Source organism: Desmodus rotundus, chromosome 9 (assembly GCF_022682495.2).
Source record: "Desmodus rotundus isolate HL8 chromosome 9, HLdesRot8A.1, whole genome shotgun sequence".
NCBI lineage: Eukaryota > Metazoa > Chordata > Mammalia > Chiroptera > Phyllostomidae > Desmodus > Desmodus rotundus.
This window is the reverse complement of record NC_071395.1, coordinates 42996288-43015736: the sequence shown is the minus strand read 5'-3', so window position 1 is coordinate 43015736 and position 19449 is coordinate 42996288. Positions and strand designations below refer to the sequence as shown.

General features: G+C 55.4%; 1 protein-coding gene across 15 annotated transcripts in view; it reads left to right on the top strand.

Moving 5' to 3' along the window:
• Positions 1 to 5431: 5431 nt before the first annotated feature.
• The window catches only part of DOCK6 (dedicator of cytokinesis 6), a 40898-nt gene continuing 26880 nt past the window's right edge, over positions 5432 to 19449 (top strand). For 4 of the 15 annotated variants that reach the window (XM_053930508.2, XM_053930504.2, XM_053930506.2 and 1 more), the window contains exons 1-16: positions 5449 to 5568; positions 6319 to 6396; positions 6890 to 6996; positions 11629 to 11716; positions 12420 to 12595; positions 12792 to 12860; positions 13118 to 13247; positions 14096 to 14308; positions 15347 to 15432; positions 16725 to 16791; positions 16892 to 17041; positions 17947 to 18027; positions 18139 to 18292; positions 18463 to 18590; positions 18696 to 18789; positions 19187 to 19349. In XM_053930508.2, coding sequence (XP_053786483.1) covers positions 6379 to 6396; positions 6890 to 6996; positions 11629 to 11716; positions 12420 to 12595; positions 12792 to 12860; positions 13118 to 13247; positions 14096 to 14308; positions 15347 to 15432; positions 16725 to 16791; positions 16892 to 17041; positions 17947 to 18027; positions 18139 to 18292; positions 18463 to 18590; positions 18696 to 18789; positions 19187 to 19349 — 1724 coding nt within the window. In that variant the 5' untranslated portion in view covers positions 5449 to 5568; positions 6319 to 6378. The other 11 variants (XR_008427585.2, XM_053930513.2, XM_053930512.2 and 8 more) reach the window with 7 other exon arrangements.

Genomic DNA, 19449 nt, shown 5'->3' with positions numbered 1-19449 from the left:
CCCAGTGGGTAGTCATTACCAGTCTTAGCTGTGTAGTTGACACTGCCACCAATGTCCTCTCATTTTCTATATAAAAACTAGATTTCTAGAAGTGGGCTTTCTGAGTCCAAGGGCGTAGAGGTTTGTAATTTTGAAGTACCCAGCCAATTTGTTCTCCACTGGACATTTACTTGACACCTCTGGGTGTGAGAGCCAGATCTTCCTGAACAAACCAGAGAATGCCCTTGCCCACTGCCCCTTTACTGGTCCCCCACTACCCCAAGGCTGTGCCCAGGCCCCCAGTGGGAGGTCTTGGAAGACCTGGGCCTGAAAACCCACCACCCTCAAGTGTCACCTTCTCCTCCCTGGCCCCCACACGGGTGACTTCTCCTCTCAATCTTTGTGTTGCCCGTCCCTCTGCCTGGAACTCCTTCCTTTCTGATTCTGCCTGGCTGGCTCCCACTTGAATTTTAGCCCTCACTGCCTTCTAGAAGCCCCTTTCCCTGGCATACAGTAGGTGCTCGTAAATGCTGGTAGGATGAATGAATGAATGAATGAATGAGGGGGTACAGGGGAAGGGACAGGCTTATGGAGTAGATGCAGGCGTCTGTAGGCCACTGAAAAGGGCATGTCTCCTCCTGGGGCAATGTGGAACAGTAGCAGGCTTTAAGCAGGGTAGGGGCATGTTGGAAAGATTACTCTTATTTACAGGGGCAGCTTTTTGTGCCAGGGGCCCTTAACAGTGGAAGTTTGTAAGTGCATAAAATAAAACATTTCAACAGTAAAGGAAACCTGTTACAAACCCATTATATTGGGATACAGTTATCTAAATTTTTAAAAGACTTTATTTATTTATTTATTTATTAGAGAGAAGGGAAGGGAGGGAGAAAAAGAGAGAGAGAGAAACTTCGATGTGCGAGAGATATATCAATCAGTTGCCTCTCTCACGTCCCCCACTGGGGACCTGGCCCGCAACCCAGGCATGTGCCCTGACTGGGAATCAAACCGGTGACCTTTTGGTTCACAGGCCAGCTCTCAATCCACTGAGCCACACCAGCCAGGGCTAAATATGTTTTAATTGTGAGGAAATGTGCATCTTTCTAAACATACTAAATAGTGAGAGGGAGTGGCCGGTCTAATGCCTGATATCATTAGAAGTAGGGTAAGTGTGAGCGATACAAGTTTTTCTCCTCAAAGTTCATGGACCCCTCTGAATTCTATTTGCAGACCCCTTGGGTGTCTGGGAACCTTGATGAAAACTCCCCAAACACTGGGATGTGGTGATGTGGTAAGAACACCCGGAAAATGAGCAAACCAGACAGAGGTATAAACAAGAGGGATAAGAAGTGATTTCCAGGGATAATGAACAAGCATCCAGACAGACCAGCGTCAGGGCCCAGACAGCTGGGCCGTCTGTCCAAAGACAAACAGGAAGCCTGTGGCCTGCCCCTCCGGCCTCCCTGGGCCCAGCCTTTGTGATGTAAACTCCCGAAAGCAGGACACCCAGCTGGTTTCTAGCTTCCTTCCCTGGACCCACTCCGGAAGCGGAAGCGGCAGAAAGAATAATCTGACAAGGGAGCATCACCCCAGGTTCTGTGCTCAGGTCTCCTGGGTTCTGTGCTGTCCTGAAAACACCTCTTGCGTCCCCCTCACAGACCCATAGGGCAGGCTCAGGGAGTGCCGCCCAAACTTCACAGAGGAGGACACCTAGGCCCAGAATGGCCCAGCTCGCCCAGCCCTGTAGGGAGAGCCCCTGTAGGGCTCGCCTTAGCCCTCCCCGCTAAGTCGGGAATGGAATCCAGGTCGCTTTGGACTCTTCATTCGTTCACTCATTCATTCATTCAAGTGATTCACCAAGTTGTCAAAATGCATCTGAAGAACAGGGTAGAGGTTTCCCTGAACACAGCAGCCCCGGTTCAAGTCTTGTGACTCCAACATTGTGTGATTCTAGGCAAGTGGCTGCTCCACTCTTAGTCTCAGTTCCCAGCGCCTGTAGGTTGCTGGGTGATGATGCCCCCTCCGGGGTTGGTCGGAGCCTGCCCACAGCAGGGGCTCAAGAGATGCTTGTTGAATGTATGTCCTTGCCCCCTTTGCCCCCCACCCCACCTTATCTGTTTACTACTCCTCCTCTTACCTCGATTTCTGGTGAGACAATTCCCTGTGCTTGGGCAGGAAAGCTGGGGGCAGGACAAGTGCCCGGGTCTGGCTGGTCCTGCCATCCCCGCCATGGCACCAGGGGGCAGTGGGCACCCCCCATAAGCCCCCATTCCCCATCCTCAGGGCGCCCATGCCCCACAGTTTTGAAAGCTGAGGAATTGATCCCTCTGCCCCCAGGCTGGTTTCTCCCACTACACTGATGGTGGAAATGGGAGGCATCAGGGGAGAGGAAGGCATCACGGCCCTCTGGCCACCGGACCTCTGTTCCCACCCTGCCTCATTATTCTCTTATTGAGCGCCTACGGTATGCATAGCCTTCTGTGGGTGCTGGGGACACAGAAGCAAATAAAACAGAATAACCTTTGCCCTAATGGAGTGACATTCCAGTGGAAAACGGCTGCCATGGAACCAGGAGGTGACAACTGAGGGTGGTCAGGGCTGTGATGGGGAAACCCAGGGGCTCGAGGCATTCCCTGACTCAGCCTGGGCAGGGGACAGCGGTGGTCAAGGGAGGCCTCTAAGAGGCTTGAAACCTGAGAAACGAATAGCAGTTCATTCAGGTAAAGAGTAGGGGAACGGTGCTCTAGGCAGAGGATGTGGCTTGAGAAAGGTCTGGAAGTGGATACAATCCCCCCCACCCCCACCCCCACCCCCGCACACAGAAAGATAAAAAAGCACATTATAATGCTACGTTGATTCAAATTGTGAGGTCCTGGAACAAGCTCTGAACAGCAGATTAGGAAAACAGGAGAGGCCAGGAATAGATATTTATGGAGCACCAACTATGTGCAAGGTGCTGGGGACATCTTGAAGACAGACAACCTAGCCACCTGGGCACCGCATGATCGGGGCTATACTGGGGGATGCACAGGCAGCTGTGGGAGGCAGGGATGTCCAAGATGAGGTTAATGGGATGGAGGAAGAATCAGACAGGGAGTGGGTGGAACAACATTCTAGGTGGAGGGAAAGCATTGGACCTTGGTGTGAAGAGGGATGGTCTTCAACTCCACTGATCACACAGACATTCAACTTGCCAGCAAGTTGATCTCCAGGAACCCACCCGCTTCTGGCCATCTCCTCTGCCCCACTCCCACACTGCCCAGTCATTCCCCACTTGGACCAGAGCGGTCCTTCCTCCCAGGTCTGCAGGTTCCTATCCTCACACACCATCTGTCCTCCCACAATGGCCAAAGGAGGCCAAAGTCCCCACCAAGCCTGGCCTCTGTCTGAGCAGCTGTCAAGGCACTCAGCCCCGCCCAGCTGACTCACCAATCAGGTCTGGCAGGCACCTGGGCAGGGCCTTCACTTGGAGGGATCATAGAAGCCAAGTTTCCACCAAGACAGGACTTGGAGTTGCTGGGCTTATAGCCCCCACTGGCTCAGGTGGGGAGTCAGCCCCCACAAGGCCTGGAACATGGTGTTCACGATGTCCACCTCACGCTGTGTCTGCCCATGAGCCCTCAAGAAGCAGACAAGGAAACAGAGACTCAGAGCAGTTGAGACATTTACCCTGGGTTACACAGCCTGGCTTGGATTGGGACCCACTGGTGTTCAGAGATACCACTTTGGGTCAGGCTCCCTGGGTCACAGATCTGACACTGGTTCACTGGGTGAAATGCAGAAAGTCACTCTGCCTCTCTGGGCCTCATTGCCTCATCTGTAAAAGGGAGATGGTGATGGCACCCGAGTGGGGAGGGGGAACAGCATGTGCAAAGGCCCTGAGATAGAGCTGTGTGTTAGTGCCGAGAGGGACACTGAGGAAGTGAGCAGCTGGAGTGGAGAGACTGAGGGAGAGAGTGGGAGGAGGAGGGGAGGACAGGGAAGTGACGGGCAGATCATGCAGGACCCTGTGGGCTGTGGTGAGGACTTTGGCTTTTATCCTGAACAAGGGGGGAGCCATGGAGGATTCTAAGCAGAGGACGGACCTGACTTGACTTGGGTGTCTCCAGGCTACGTCTGTCCCCTGAGCAGGTAACAAACTGTGGGGGGTGAGTGTAGGAACAAGGAGACAAGGTGTGGTGGGGCTGGACTGGAACAAGGCAGAGGGGAGGGGAGAAGTCCACCAGCCTTTGCTCATCTCCACATTTCCTGCCCACACTGGCTCCCAGCAGCCCGAGAGGTGAGGCGGGGCTTTAGCCCAGGAGGCTGAAGGTTGAGGTGAGGGTGACTGCTGGCGGGTCACAGCAGGGAGTGATGGGCGGGGCCACACTTGGCAGCTCCTGCGCCAAAGTGGCTGGACCACTTGGGCAGGTGCGTGGGCTGCTGACACGTGTGCACGTCACATACCCAGCTGGGAGCAACCCTGCTGAGCCCTCCCTGGGCTGGGGCGCAGTGGCCGGGTATAAGGGTTCCCCTGCAGTCCAGGCCTCCCTGCTGTGGCTCAGGATCTGACACTGATCCACTGGGCAACAGGGACAAGCTTCTCTGAGCCTGTTTTCTCATCTGTAAAAGGGACATAATGACAGCACCCATACCCTGGAAAGAGAATAACACAGGCAAAAGCCCCGAGGTACAGCTCTGCCCTAGCATTTTTCAGTCTGAAATTCTCCCTAGGACCGGGCCATCAAGAGGAAAAATCTGGCTGTGCAAAGGCTTGGAGCTGAGCAACAGGCTGGCTCAGCCAGGGGAGGAGTGGGGTAGGGTTTGGAGAATTCTCTAAGGCTGCTGAGGTAGGGCTGGAACAGGGGTCTCCCGGAGAGAGCTGAGACCACAGGTTGACATCCCCACATCCTTGTCCCAGAGGAGGCTGCCGGGCCAGTCCAGCCTCCCTGACTGACTCATTCAGGTCCCACCACCAGGTCCTGAGTCACAACTGGCGCATCCAGGGCAGCTGGACCCCGCCCCCCACCTTTACCTCAGACTGGGGCACATCTCATGGATGCCTCAGAGACCCTTGTGATCACTCAGGCCCGGGCAAGTGCCCGAACACTTCTGTGCCTCAGTTTATTCACCTGTAAATGGGAGAAATGAGAGTTCCTGTCGCATAGGTGAATGCAGGGTTATGCTGAATAACTGCTCGAGATTATACTTATTATGGTGATTATTAGTCAGATGGCAGAAAGAGCCTTCCCGGAGTTCAACGACTCCCCAACACCCCCCCCCCCGACCCTGGCCTCCATTCTGGTGCCCCTCTTCCCCTCCCCCCTCGGAGCCTCAGTTTCCCCACTCCAGCCCCGAGGGGGCAGGGGCGGCTGGGGGACCCGTGCCTCTCTGGCCGGCAGGGGCAGCACAGAGCCGCCGGGGACATCCGGAAGGGCCCCGCCTCCGGCCCCGGCCCCGCCCCACCCAGCCCGGCTGCCCAGAACCAGGAGGAGGAGGCGGCGGCAGTGACTGTGTCCACGACCCGGACGGTGCGCGCTGCAGTGGCTGTGCTGGGACGTGGGGCGCCATGGCGGCCGCCGAGCGCCGCGCCTTCGCGCACAAGATCAACAGGTAGCGCGGCCGCTGGATCCCTTCCTGGCGGCCCCACGTGCCAGAGCCCCGCCCCAGGGTGGTCCGGCCCAACCCTGTCTGGGCGCCCCCCATTCAAGCCCCTTCCGCCTTCTCCAAGTCCGCCAGTGCCGGCGGAGGCGGGAGAGTGGCGGGGTCCGGGCTGGGGGTCGCGTCCCGGCCGCGAGTACGATGGCGGCTGGAAGCGTGGGATCGTGGGGGCGTGGCCCGGGGGCCTTCCCGGAGGTGGTGGTGCAGGGAAAGCTGGAGCCGGGCGTCATCTGCGCCCCCTCCCAAACTCTTGGCCCTTCTCGATCCCCGAGCCCGTCCCATCCTCTGTGCCCGGTTTGGGGAGCCGGGATTTGGGAACAGGGATAGTACTCTTGGCAGCCTTTGAACCTTATGGATAAGTTTCCCATGCTTTCCACGCCCCCACCCCTTCGCACCAGAGTCTCGGGTTCAGCTGTCTGGGGGGCAGGGGACAGCTGTGGATGTCCCCCCGCCCTGCTCAGGCTCTCCTAGCACCGGCTGGACGGGCTGGAGATGGATGGATGATTGAATGGAGAGAGTGGGGGCTGGGGACAGAACCAGCTGGTGGGCAGACGGGGGAGGGGACAGGCACCAGGCGCTGGGGGATCCATTTCCGTGGCCTGGGAGAAGGATGTCAGACTCTCTGGGGATGAAGAGCCCCTTCCCCGTGGGGGCTTTTGTCTCCACAGAGGGGTCAGAATCTGCTTATGGTCGTTTCAACAGGGGAACTGGCCTGCCCACCCCCAGGTGAAAAAGCCAGCCTGTGGGTCCAACACTGTCCTGATGGAGACACAAGAAAAGGTCCTATCCTTGGGGGCAGATACAGTGCGGGAGACGGATGAGAAGCACAGTAAAGTAGAATATTTGTTAGTGACGAGTGCTCTGGGGATACCCAGGCAGAGAAGGGACTTAAGGAGGGTGGGGCTGTTGCAGATATGGGCGGTGGGCCTGGGATGCCTGGATGAGAAAGTGATGTTGGAGCAAATATCTGAAGGAGGTGAGGAAGGGGTCCATGCCCGTGTGTGGGAGGAGGGTGCAAACACAGGAAAGGGCCAGTGTGAAGGTCCTGTGTGTTCACAAATGTATAATGTGGCCACAGATCATCTGAGAGTTCAAGTGAGGAAGGGGACAGTGGGAACAGATGGTGCAGGGCCTTGCGGGTGTGGGGGGGACTTTAACTTTTATCCCCATTCAAGGGGGGAGCCAGGAAGGGTTCTAAACAAAGACATGACCTGGTGGCTGGGGCAATTTTTATGTCTGTCAGCTCTGTCTCTGAACCATCTCTCTGTCTTAGATCTCTGGCGTCTCTGGGCCTGTTCCTGTGCCCTTGAGTGCTGGCTTCTACCCTGTGAGTAGGAGTCCTGGGTCCTACCTTGGGGAACAGATGCTACAAAGCCTAGGGTAAGAAGAACAGAGAAAGCTCCTGGGGCCCCAGTGAAGCACAAGAAAAAGGCTCAAGCCTTCCTGCCGCTCTCTGATGAGGTCTCCAGAGCTGCGTGGTGGACAGCCCAGGTGTCTGCATGCTCGGGTCTGGGCCTTCACATACTCATTCCTTCCACAGATACCACATCAACCTGAACATGAGATAGTCCCCCAGTTTCCTAATGAACAGATTCCAGAAAAAACAAGATTTGAGAGGACAACTTAAAAGTACCAACTCTAATGAATTAAATAACATAGACAAATGTTACTGTATGCAGTATAATTAGTTCATCTTTTTCACTTGTACTATTTAAAATAAAATACAATATAGAATGGTGAAAATGGCCGGCACTTATAATATGCTTATCACACACTGGCCTCCCTCGGGGATGTCAATTGTTTGATTGTCACCAGAGCCCTTGATACAAGCATAACTATTGAAACTGGTTAGGTCATCGTTGAGGGTCTCTTGTGGGGAAGTGAGCCCAGAAGTGTGTGGCCTCAGAGTCCAGAACAATCTTGGAAACTGCCTCTCTCTGCCACCGCATATCCCTAAGTGAGTCTGTTTGTTCTTCCTGGGCCTCTGTCAGCAGCGTCTTCATTCTGCCCCTCAGCGGTCTCACAGGGCAGCTTGTGTTTCTCCTTTAAAGACAATTTGTAGGACTGGTGGAGGGCCATGAAACAGACATTGACAAAATTCCAAAGGTACCTCTAGGATTTCAAGGAAATGGCTCCTTCCTGCCCTGTCCCGAAATGCATCTGTGAATATGAGCGATTGCATATGTCATTACCTTTCTAAAAAGCTGTTAGGCAAGACATGCACGTAGGAAAGTGCAAAGTTTAAAGAGTAGTTATAAAACACATACCAAGGGAAAAGTCACTTGGGTCAAGAGCAGGGCTAGCTCCTTCTTCCTGGGCCTCCCCGCTCCAGCAGCCGCTCCTGAGCTGCACCTCATTCTGCCACTCTTTCCTCACTTGGATTATGGTTTCTTCATCCAAGGTGGCTCCTCGTCTGCTATGGGTTAGTTTTGCCTGTTGAGAGCATCTTATAAATGGCATCGCGTGGACTGTGCTTTCCCCCAGCGCAATATCAGGAGGAAGGCTCATCTGTCCCTTTGCCTGAAGTCACATTTGTCCTTTGCATCGCTGCGTGGTATTCCCCTGCCTGTTCACTCTCTGCTGTTGGTCAAGGGACTCGTGAGTTGTTTTCGCTCTGGGGCTGACACTGTCAGGGCTGCGGAGAACACTCTTGGCCATGTGTGTCCTTCCGAGTCTCTGCGCCTCCAACTGGAATTGCTGGATGGACATATCTTTGACTTCCCGGGGTAATCACAGATGGTTTTCCAAGGGGGTTGTACTTGCAGTGAGTGAGAGTCACCGTCGTTCTGCCTCATCACTGGCACTCATATTGTTTGTCTTTAAAATTTTCTGCCAGTTCAGGGGGGTGGTGTGGGGTCAGAATAGGAATCTCTTTGTGGTTTTATTTGGATTCACTTCCTTCCCTCACTTTTTGCACAAGTGGGAACACAGCATTCGCGGCATCTGTCATTCTTGTTCTGATTTTTTTGTCCTCCTTCCCTGTGAGGGTAGACCTCTGTTAATCCAGCCAGCCCTGGGAGTGCTCCATTATTTCCCCTCTGAGCTTCTCTTCAGTGTCACTCAGGGTTGTCAGTTTTTACACCTTAAGAGGATTTATCTCATCGATAGCTATAACCGCCACCTGATCTTTGTTTTTTAAGCCTCACCTGAGAATATGTTTTTATTGATTTTAGAGAGACCTTTAGGTGTATGGGATGATGCTCTGACCAACTGAGCCACCCGGCCAGGGTCCGCCACCTGATCTTTACAGTTTCCCTCATTGCGATGGTGAGATCACTTCCTGGGGAAATCACTTAATTCAGCTCAACAGTTTGCCTGCCTTTTTGAAACGTGCTTTATACAGGGGTGTCTGATAGGGAGATAAAAAGAGAGAAGAGGTGGGGGTGACCTCCCAGGGGTGGGTTCCAAACACCCAAGAGGCTAGGGCTGCCCTTAGTGAGACAGGGAGACAGTGGTAGAGCAGATGATGGCCGTGCTGCCCGCAGGACGCCTCCAGGACCCCCATGTGGGCACGTGAAGGAGGCAGGTATCACATAGGGTGACCTGCGGATTCGTTAGAGCTTAGGTGTTGAAGCCCCAAGGCTGGACAGGAGTGGTGTGCAGGGTGCGTGTGGGCAGGGACGAGGTAGGTTCTGAAGCCCCTGTTCTTGGCCCTGCTCCCCTCATGGGCCACACGGAGTGCCTAGTGCCCAGTGCACAGACTTAGACTTCCGGCCGCCAGGGAATCAATGCTGGTCCTGCTGTGTTCTGCTGCTGACCCTCGGTGGGTTACTACCCTTCTCTGAGACTCTCTCACCTTTGGTGTCATAAACAGGGCCAGGCCCTGGCCAGTATAGCTCGGTTGGGCATCGTCTTGCAAACGGAACGGTCGCTGGGTCGCTGGTTTGATTCCCCATCAGGGCGCATGCCTGGGTTGCCGGTTGGGACACGTGCAAGAGGCATCCGATCGATATTTCTCTCTTGCATCTATGTGTCTCTCCTTGTCTTTCTGTCTCCCTTCCCCCTTCTCTAGAATCAAGAAAAGGGGGGAAAAAAGAACAGGGCCAGAATTCCAGTTTCCCAGGATCCTCTGAGGCAACACAGTAACAGCGAGCCTTAACTGGGTGCTTAACGTGTGCCAGGCCCTGCCACCAACACTGCTCCCCAAGGTGTGGATGCGGTCTCCCAAGGGCCGGGGGCCGCGGGCAGGTCGCTCACCCAGCTCCAAGTACGGAGCCCTGTGGCTCAGTAACTGGCTCCCATGGCCATGGCGTTGTGGGCCCATCCTTTTCCCACTCCTGGGGCCTCTCTCTGAGCCTAATGACAAACCAAAGCTAGAGCTCCAGTCCTCCCCCGCCCCCTCCCCGCACTGGGGCAGCAGCTGCAGAACAGCTGGGACCCGGACACAGACAGGTCCCTTGTCCCAGCGTCTTTTGTACATTATCCCCAAAGTTCTTGTGTGCCCAGGCTTCCCGAGGAGGTGGCTCCAATTTTGGGAATTCCAGAACAAATCCTTAATTTTGAACATCCTCTGAATTTCCTAGAATCCCCCCCCCCACACACACACACACAAGCTGATAGAAGCAACACTCAGGGACAGTTGGCAGAAAAATAGAATACAGGGACGGGAAAAGAGTGAGGCAGGGGCCTCAAACCAGAAACCCCCATGTTGGGTCAGGGTCGTGGTCAAAGTTTTTTGACCCACTCGGATTTGAATTCAGGGGCTTCTGGTTGGGGCTGAGGCTCTCAGTTGGCCCCAGCCTCCCCGACTCCTACCCTGTCTTACCTGGGCCCACGGCACACGTCCAGCTCATTGGTGGCCTGTGGGCCGGTGGGCCATCTATCAAGTTTGCAGTCCTCAGGGTAGTACTTTTTGGGAGCACGACTTTGCATTATGAAAATTACCAAGCACACAGAAAAGTGGGAAGCAGAAGGAGGCCCGCACACTCAGGCAATTGCCTTCCAAAGTTTCAGAGGGACTGAGTCCCTGAAAGGGTGTCCCAACTGCCCAAAGCCACACAGCCTAAAGGTCTGGGGCTTCCCCCAAGTTACAGTGGATTTAAGAAAGTTGGACTGGGTGGGAGTTTGGGAGGGATTCACTCCATCGAGCATCTAATATATGCAGGGCCAAGGCTGGGGCCTCCAGGGGGACCACACAGTCCTGGCTCCGGCTTCACAGAGATCTCAGGGAGTGGGGGTCCCTGCTCAGCACAGAGCCCAGCCTCAGGGCCTTTGCACTTGCTGTTCCCTCTGCCTGGCACACTGTTTCCCCAGACAACTGCGTGGCTCTCTCCTTCCCCTGCTTCCAAGCTCTGATGAAGGAACTGAGGACCTGGGGGATCCCTGCCCCCGCTGGGTCTGTCCCAAATTCCCCTGCTGGCCCTCTCCCCGTGGGTCTTGTCCCTCCCTGACTTTGAAGGGCAGTGCAGGTTTAGGGACTCAGGAAGGCCACAGCCCTGACCTTGCTTGCAGGGTGTACTCTGAGACTTATGCTGGCCTCTTATGCACCCTCAGCCTGACCTCAAACTCCTTGAGAATGTACATGTGTGGAGTGCCCTCTGACTGCCAGGCCCCTGCTTAGCTCCCCACAGCAGCCCTGTGAGGGCAGGGTGGCTACAAATGAGTAAACTGAGGCTCAGAGGCAAGAGTGACCTAAGGCCCTCTAGTAAGCTTGGGGTGGGGATGTGTTTGAGGGACCTCAGGGTAGACAGACGTCCCCAAGATGAGAAAGCAGAGACCAGAGGGCTGGTGTGGTGGGGGTGGGGGACTGGACAGAGAGGGATGTATGAGGCCTCGGGCCCTTCCCAGTGGTAGTTGCCTGATCTGTGCTTGGAGGGGAGGACTGGAAGGGCCCACAGTATGCGACCTGGATCTGGAAGCCTGCGTTCTCTTGGCCACGCTGCCTGTTTTTTTTCTTGCCACAGCCTGGATTTTCCTCTCGTACAATGAGTTTGTTGGCCTCGAAGCCCCGGTTCTCAGGGCCCTGCTGCCCAAGTTTTCCTGCCCACAACGGCCCCCTTCCTGTCCCCACAGGACAGTGGCAGCTGAGGTGCGGAAGCAAGTGTCCCGGGAACGCAGCGGCTCTCCCCACTCCAGCAGGCGCTGCAGCAGTTCCCTGGGGGTAAGTGTTTGGGAGGTGCCCCTGACCCTGCCTCTGACAGAGGCCTGTGCTGTGGTCTGATTCACTCACTGCCCCACTCAGTGCCCCGCGCTGTGGAGAAGCAGAGGCGCTTTGACCTAGCCGGGGCAGGGAAGGGGTTCCTGGCCTGGCCCCAGCGCTGTCCCCATTCCTGCTTCCCTGTGAGTGGGGAGGGTGGTCCCCTTCTCTGCAGCTGCTTCTTTGGGATGGGGGGGGGGGGCATCCCAGTGGGTGGTCGAGGTGGGGGGTAGGAGAAGCTCCAGCCTAATGTAGCCCCACCTCCTGCTGCCTGGACCACCCAGATGAAGATGGAGGGAGGGCAGCCTAGGGGATGGGAGGTACCTCCAGCTGCAGGGAAGGGGTGGGGCCATCTTGCCCTGGGGCCTTAGGAATTGTCTGTTTCTTTGCAGCAGTCAACAGGCCTTTCCTTCCAGCATTAGTTCCCTGTGCTTCCAGGCACAGGGTGTGATTTCCTGCTTGGGAGGAGGGGCGGGGCTGGCTGAGCTAGGGTGGAAGAGGAGAGTCTGAGGTCACTGCCCTTCATGGAACCTCTGCAGCTCCAGCACCCTTTATGGCTCCCACTGCCCTCTTATTCGAGTCTGAGGCCCACCTGTGCTCACGTTCACCCTCCACTCCCATTCCTGGTGCCCAGGACAGGGGTCACAGCCACTTTCCTCTGACCCAGGTCCCACTGACTGAAGTCATTGAGCCCCTGGACTTTGAGGATGTGATACTGAGCTGGCCGCCAGATGCTGAGCCCGGGCCCCTCCGAGACCTGGTTGAGTTTCCAGTGGATGACCTGGAGCTGCTGCTGCAGCCCCGAGAATGCCGGACCACGGAGCTCGGGATTCCCAAGGATGAGTGCGTTCAACCGCATGCCCTCCCTGTTGTAACTCCACTGTCTCCATGCACCACCCCCACCAACACCCCCTTTCCCATCAAACTCCCAGCAGCCCTGAATTCATATCCTGCCTCCTCTGTGTGACCTTGGATAAGTCACGCCCTCTCTGAGCCCCCATCTCCCTGCCTCTGTTTACCCTGAGTTTATTTTACGCAGAAAACTGGATGCCCAGGTGAGGGCCGCGGTGGAGATGTACACAGAGGACTGGATCATTGCCCACAGAAGGTGGGTCTGGCTGGGGGCAGCTCAGGGTGGAGGGTCAGGAGGCCAGGTCTCAGCGCAGAAGAGCCCATTGTCTGCGGCTGGTCCTCCTGCTTGTCTGCCCACTGTGCCTGCAAGGATGGCTGGACTTCAGTGATAGAGTACAGCATAGGTGGGTGGCCTTGCTGGCATCACCTGGGCCTTGCGGGTGTGTCAGGGTGCATCGGGGAGCCTGGGGGATCCCTGGTCCCTGCTACCCGCCCAGCCCTGCCTCCTCCTAGGTACCAGCATCTGAGTATGGCACACAGTCCCATCACCACAGAGGCCCAGCGAGAGCGGCAGAAGGGCCTCACCCGCCAGGTCTTTGAGCAGGATGCTCCTGGGGATGAGAAGTGCGGCCCAGAGGACTCGGTGAGGGAGCCCTGGATGGGGGTCACTGCAGGGGTATGTGTGTGGCCTCGGGCCTCAGCTCCCAGTCCCGTGTGGTGGGAAGTGACCCGAAGAGCTTTGAATTCAAAAGGAAATGTATTGGCCTTATGAGTGAAAAGTTAAGGTAATAATTGTAAACATTTATTAAGTGCTTAGTGTATATGGAATGTTTAATACTTGTCTGCATCTTTCATCCTGTAAGGCAGGGCAACCGATACACCCATTTCACAGGTAAAACAACTGAGGCACAGCAAGGTGATTAGAAGGCCTTTACTGTCCTACCGGGTCCCTAGCCTATATTTTGTCAGCCAATATTTATTGAGCAGCTACTTTATCACAATGAGGATCATACCACGGATTAGTATTGTTTTCATTGTTCCTATTTATAGATGTAGTTGGGGAAGCTGAGGCCCTTAGACTTGGGATCCAGACCCGAGGTTACAGTGCTAAGCTGGGATTTGAACCAGGGCAGCTTGGTTCTGACCATTGCCCTGTCTGGGAGGTCAGGCAGGATCCTGTGCCAGTGGCAGCTCCAGGAAAAAGAACTCTCCCTCTCCTGGCAACAGTGAGCAAAGTCCCAGGGAAGGCTCTCATTGGCCCAGTCCAGTTATGTCCTTACTTTGCAGCCAATCTCTGGAACTTGGTAGACGTTGTGTTCTGATTAGCCAGAGGAGGGTCATGTGAAGCCCAGAACATAGGGATAGGAATAACCTTGCCAACAATGGTAAAGGAGGGAGGCTTGCCAAAGAAGCTTCTAGAAAGAGGGTCAGCAAAGCCATCAGGTGACCCTTGTAGTGGTGACTTAGTGCAAGACCATTTTGCACTGACAGGATGACCCCCGGCACTCCTCGGGCTCCCCAGAGGACACTCCACGAAGCAGTGGCGCCTCTGGCATCTTTGACCTGAGGAACTTGGCAGCCGACTCGCTGCTGCCCTCATTGCTGGAGCGTGTGGCCCCTGAGGACGTGGACCGGCGTAACGAGGCCCTGCGGAGGCAGCACCGGCCCCGCACCCTGCTCACCCTCTATCCGGCGCCTGACGAGGTGGGTGCCTGCAGGCCCACATAGACCCTGAGGCCAATACTCATCCCACTGACACGTATCCCTATATAATACCCCACCAACCTGTACTGGGTGCCTACTGTATACCCTGTATTTTATTCAGTGGCTTATATTGGTTGCCTACTATGTACTTTTATATCTATTCAACCAATACTTATTGTATACTTTCTATATAGTCCTGTAATCAAACAGAATTTATTGAGATCATATTATTTATCTAACCAGTGCTTATTGGTGGGGCACCTAGTGTATATGCTTTATTTTTATTCATAGCTTTTATTAGACACCTATTATATCCCCCTATATTTATCCAACCCACTTTTATTGGTTACCTAGTATATATATACCTATGTTTTTATTCAATGACTTATTGAGTCTTTACTGTATACTCCTGTGTTTATTCAATCAGTATTTATTAGACACCTAATATATATATATATATATATATATACACCTCCAGTTAGCTTAATAGAATGCTTTCTGTATACACTTGTGTTTATCCAATTTTTAGTAGGTACCTACTGTATATCTCTGTATTTAGTCAACCAACATGTTTGGGTGCCTGTTGTGTGGCAGGCACTGGGGAGACAGCCATGGGCTAGATAGACCCAATCCCTTCCCACCCAAGTTTACAGTCTAGTGGAGGAGAGAACCTCCCACCAGGAAATTACAGCCCAGATGGAGGAATACCACAGTGAGGTGTTGGTAATTGTCCCTCACGTGACCTTCGACACCCCAGCCACATGGCCCATTGCAGCAGAGCATCATGAGCACCTGGAGGAGGTGCCTGCCCAGGCCTCAGGGGTCAGGGAGGGCTTCCTGGAGGAAGTGCCAGCTAAGCTGTGACCTGAGCCATGAGCAGATGTTGGCCAGATAAAGAGGAGGGGAGAAGAAAGGCCTGACAGGCTGGGGACAGCATGTGCAAAGGCTAGGAGGCAAGGGAGTCAGGCTGGGGTAGAGCTGGTCCCAGGCCGTACATTGGAGGAGGACATGTCCCAGCTGCCCCTGGGTTCTTGGCAGGATGAGGCTGTGGAACGCTGCAGCTACCCGGACCCGCCCCACGAACACTTTGGACAGAGGATCCTGGTCAAGTGTCTGTCTCTCAAGTGAGTGTGCTTACCTGCCCGTGTCTTCAGACATGCAAGGGGACCGGATAGGGTACGGCGTGGCATCCACTTGGGCTCACTGTGAGAGCCATGCCTTTACCATGTGCAGCCCCGAGACCAGGGAGGCCATGGGCTCTTAGGTGGGACATAAGGCTTCCTTTTTTATTATTCAAAGCCACCAATCCTTAAGTGCTAGCTGTGTGCCAGACTGTGTTCTCAGCCCTTCACATACATTAACTCTATTCTTCACTACAATATTGTGAAGTGGACGCAAGTGGGAAAACCCAGGCACAGCGTGATGAAGTCATGGTGCCCACAACCTGTGAGGCCAGGGTCCAGCACGTGCCCACTCCATGAACCCAGGTGGAGGGGGTGCTGGTGACCCTGGGGCTTGAGGCCCCTTCCACATCAGCCCCCTAGGGAGCAGCCAAAAATGTGTGGGAACGGAGCTAAACAGGATGTGGCCTTGGACCCTAGCCTGGCCCCGCCCCCCCATCCTGAGTTCCTGCTTGGACCGGGGCAGGAAAGGGAGGCCTGTCTGGCTTGAGGCCTGGGTGGGCTGCCTGTCCCAAGCACAAGAGTTGGGAACAGGCTCTGTGAGCTCATCCAGTCATTCAACACTCATTGAGTGCCTACTGTGTACAGGGCTTGTAATAGTGGGATGACCAAACAGGACTCTAGGTGGGGCACACAGCACACCCAAAGGCAGGGAGACCTCTGGAGAGGGGAGGAAAGGCCAAGAGGTGGGGCGGGGTCGCACCATGCTGGGATTTGTTCTCGGGGAAGTGGGGAGCCTCAAAATTTAAGTTTTAAGACACCTCCTTAAAAGGCAGGTGGTGAGTGGGGGCCAGCAGGGCAGAATAAGACAGGGAGGCGGTTACAGTGGCCATTCAGGCTAGCGAAGATGGGACTCAGCCCAGAGTGGCACAGGTGGCAGAGGACACCCCAGAGAGGGGAGACAGGGAGGCCCAAGAGTTGAGAATTTCAAGCTGGAGGAAGATTGTTGGGCCCAAAGCTGACTCTGTGCCAGCTGAACAAGGGCCGTGATTTTTGGGCAGGGGTACTATGTGAGTTACTGACAGAGGAGGGGAAAAAAAATCAGTGCCTCAGTTTCCTCTTGCAACATGGGACAGGTATTTTTCTGCAAGCCCGTAAGTGGTGGTTCTGTGTGGCCCAGTGGGAATTCGATGCCCCCCATGCTGCGCCAAAGCTGGGCCTCGAGAGGAAGCAGGGGGTGTGGATGGTGAGAGAGTCAGGGAGAGCCTCTGCCAGATCGCCCCATTCACCCACAGGTTTGAGATCGAGATTGAGCCCATCTTTGGCATCTTGGCCCTGTACGATGTGCGGGAGAAAAAGAAGGTAGGAGCCCCTTTCTTCCCTTTCCTCCCTCACTCCTTTCCTCGTTGCAGGGTTGTAGGCTTTCTAGAGGTGGTGGCCCAGCTTCCTCTTGTGCCCCCAGATCTCGGAGAATTTCTACTTTGACCTGAACTCAGATTCCATGAAGGGATTGCTGCGGGCCCACGGCACTCATCCAGCCATCTCCACCCTGGCCCGCTCCGCCATCTTCTCTGTGACTTATCCCTCACCTGACATCTTCTTGGTCATCAAGGTGCCCACTGGGGCTGGGCGAGGGGGTGGTAATGGTGAATGCCACAGGTGCAGTCCCTGCTCTCGTGGAAGAACACAGACATGTCCCAAGAAGGATGAGCAGGCCTCTTGTGGGGAAAGCACAGGCAGTGGGGCAAGCCCGGAGGAGGCTCCTGACCTCGGTGGAGAGAAATCACTAAGGGCTTCTATGGAGAGGCAACAGCAGAGCCAAGACCCATGAGTGAGCAGCCTGTAGAGAAATGGAAGCCTGGCATAGGGGGCCAGGCATTTAAAATATTTTTTTAAAGTGGAGAGTTTTTCAGTTTTTTAGGGGAGGAAAGACCTAGTTGGCACATGTATTTGGGATTTTCTGTTTCCAGGAGTAAGCTCAAATTTCCTCTTCCAAACATTTCCTTAGGTTATACTAGTGATATTAGTGGGGCAGCTATAGGCAGGCACTGCTCACAGTCAGTCAGGCTTCTCAGGGAGTCCTTCCTCTAGCCCTCACAGCAGTCCTGGGAGGTAGTGGTTGCCACGGCTCCATTTTACAGATGGGGACCAGGTAAGGGACCTGGTCCAGGATCCTACAACCCAGGAACGTTCAGGATTGAGGTCCAGTTCTTGTGGCCAGAGCCATACTTGGAGTGGCTTCTGTTCATACCAGTAAACAATTGTAGATGTAGGGAAACTATGGAGCCTAGGCTCTGGGGCAGGTTCAAAAGGTGGGGAGGGGACAGCTGGCCAGGCAAGTCCACTGCTAGCACTGAATCCTAAGGACAGTGGGAGCCATGGGAGGTGTTGGAGCAAGAGCTCTAATGGATGAGGTGTCTGTGGGGCTCCTGACAGGTTCAGGAAGTTAGGGGTAGGGTGGGGAGGTTAGTCCAGCAGTGTCTCACTGGGCCCTGGGCCCACCTGCCTGCCCCTCAGCTGGAGAAGGTGTTACAGCAGGGGGACATCAGTGAGTGCTGTGAGCCCTACATGGTGATGAAGGAGGCGGACGCAGCCAAGGTAAGCAGGTGGGGCTGGTCCTGGTGGTGACCCGGCCACCTGGCAGGGCAGATCCTGCATTCAGCAGGCCTGGGGCACTGAGCTTGTGGGTGTCGGAGGGTCTTCCCACAGAACAAAGAGAAGCTGGACAAGCTGCGCCTGGCGGCCGAGCAGTTCTGCACCCGCCTGGGCCGCTACCGCATGCCATTCGCCTGGACAGCTGTGCACTTAGCCAACATCGTGAGCAGCGCTGGGCAGCCTGAGCGAGATTCCGACTCAGAGGGTGGTGAGGAGGCGGGGCTGGTGGTTGGGGGGGGGGGGGGCGGGGGGCCTAGCTACTGGGGAAAGGAAGGGGCGCCCTCTGCTGGCCGTATTCTGTACTAGGCAGAGTCTCCCAAGTTGCCCTGTCACCGCCTCTCTGTCCCCTCCATCCATCACTGTCACTGTCTACCCTAGAGCGCCGACCTTCCTGGACTGACCGCCGCCGTCGGGGACCCCCAGACCGGATGAGTAGCGGGGACGATGCCTGCAGCTTCTCCAGCTTCCGCCCTGCCACACTAACTGTCACCAACTTCTTTAAGCAGGTATTGTGGCCACAGGGCAGGGGGCTAGGGGAGGGGTGCCAAGGGACACCCCTGGTGGCCGCACAGGCCCCAGGGACTCAGCTCATGGGGATGGGTCTGGTGCAGGAAGCCGAGCGGCTCAGTGATGAGGATCTCTTCAAGTTCCTGGCTGACATGCGGCGCCCGTCATCCTTGCTGCGGCGTCTACGGCCAGTGACTGGTGCGTGGCGCACCCGTAAAAAAGAGGTGTCACTCACACAGTCACTCAACAAACACACGCTGACCACCTGCTGTGTGTGACCCTGGGGACACAACAGTGACCATGGTAGACAAATCCCAACTTCAGGGGCTGGACCTTCCAGTGGGGGCCACAGATTAGAAACAGCATAAATAAGACAGATGTTGGGCCAGTTGAGGGATGTAGTTGCTGAGGGGCAGAGCTGATCAAATATGGGGGCAAGAGGTTGGGAGTTGAGGGTGACTCCTGGCCTTAGTACCTGAAGGGCAGCCACCAGAAGGAACTTGGGGAGAATTCGACCCCTCACCCCAAAGCCCAGAGAGGATGGGGCCCAGCCAAGAGGCTCCCAGGCAGGTGCAAACTGGCTCCCCTTCCCCAGCCCAGCTCAAGATCGACATCTCCCCGGCCCCCGAGAACCCCCACTTCTGTCTTTCCCCGGAGCTGCTTCATGTCAAGCCCTACCCAGACCCCAGGGGCCGGCCCACCAAGGAGATCCTGGAGTTCCCCACCCGTGAAGTCTACGCTCCCCACACAGGCTACAGGTACAGCCTCTAGGACCCAGCTGGGCACTTGAATGGGGAGTATTCAGGCATCATGCAAATCAAGGCCCCCTTTCTCCCAAACACAAATAAGACACCCAGG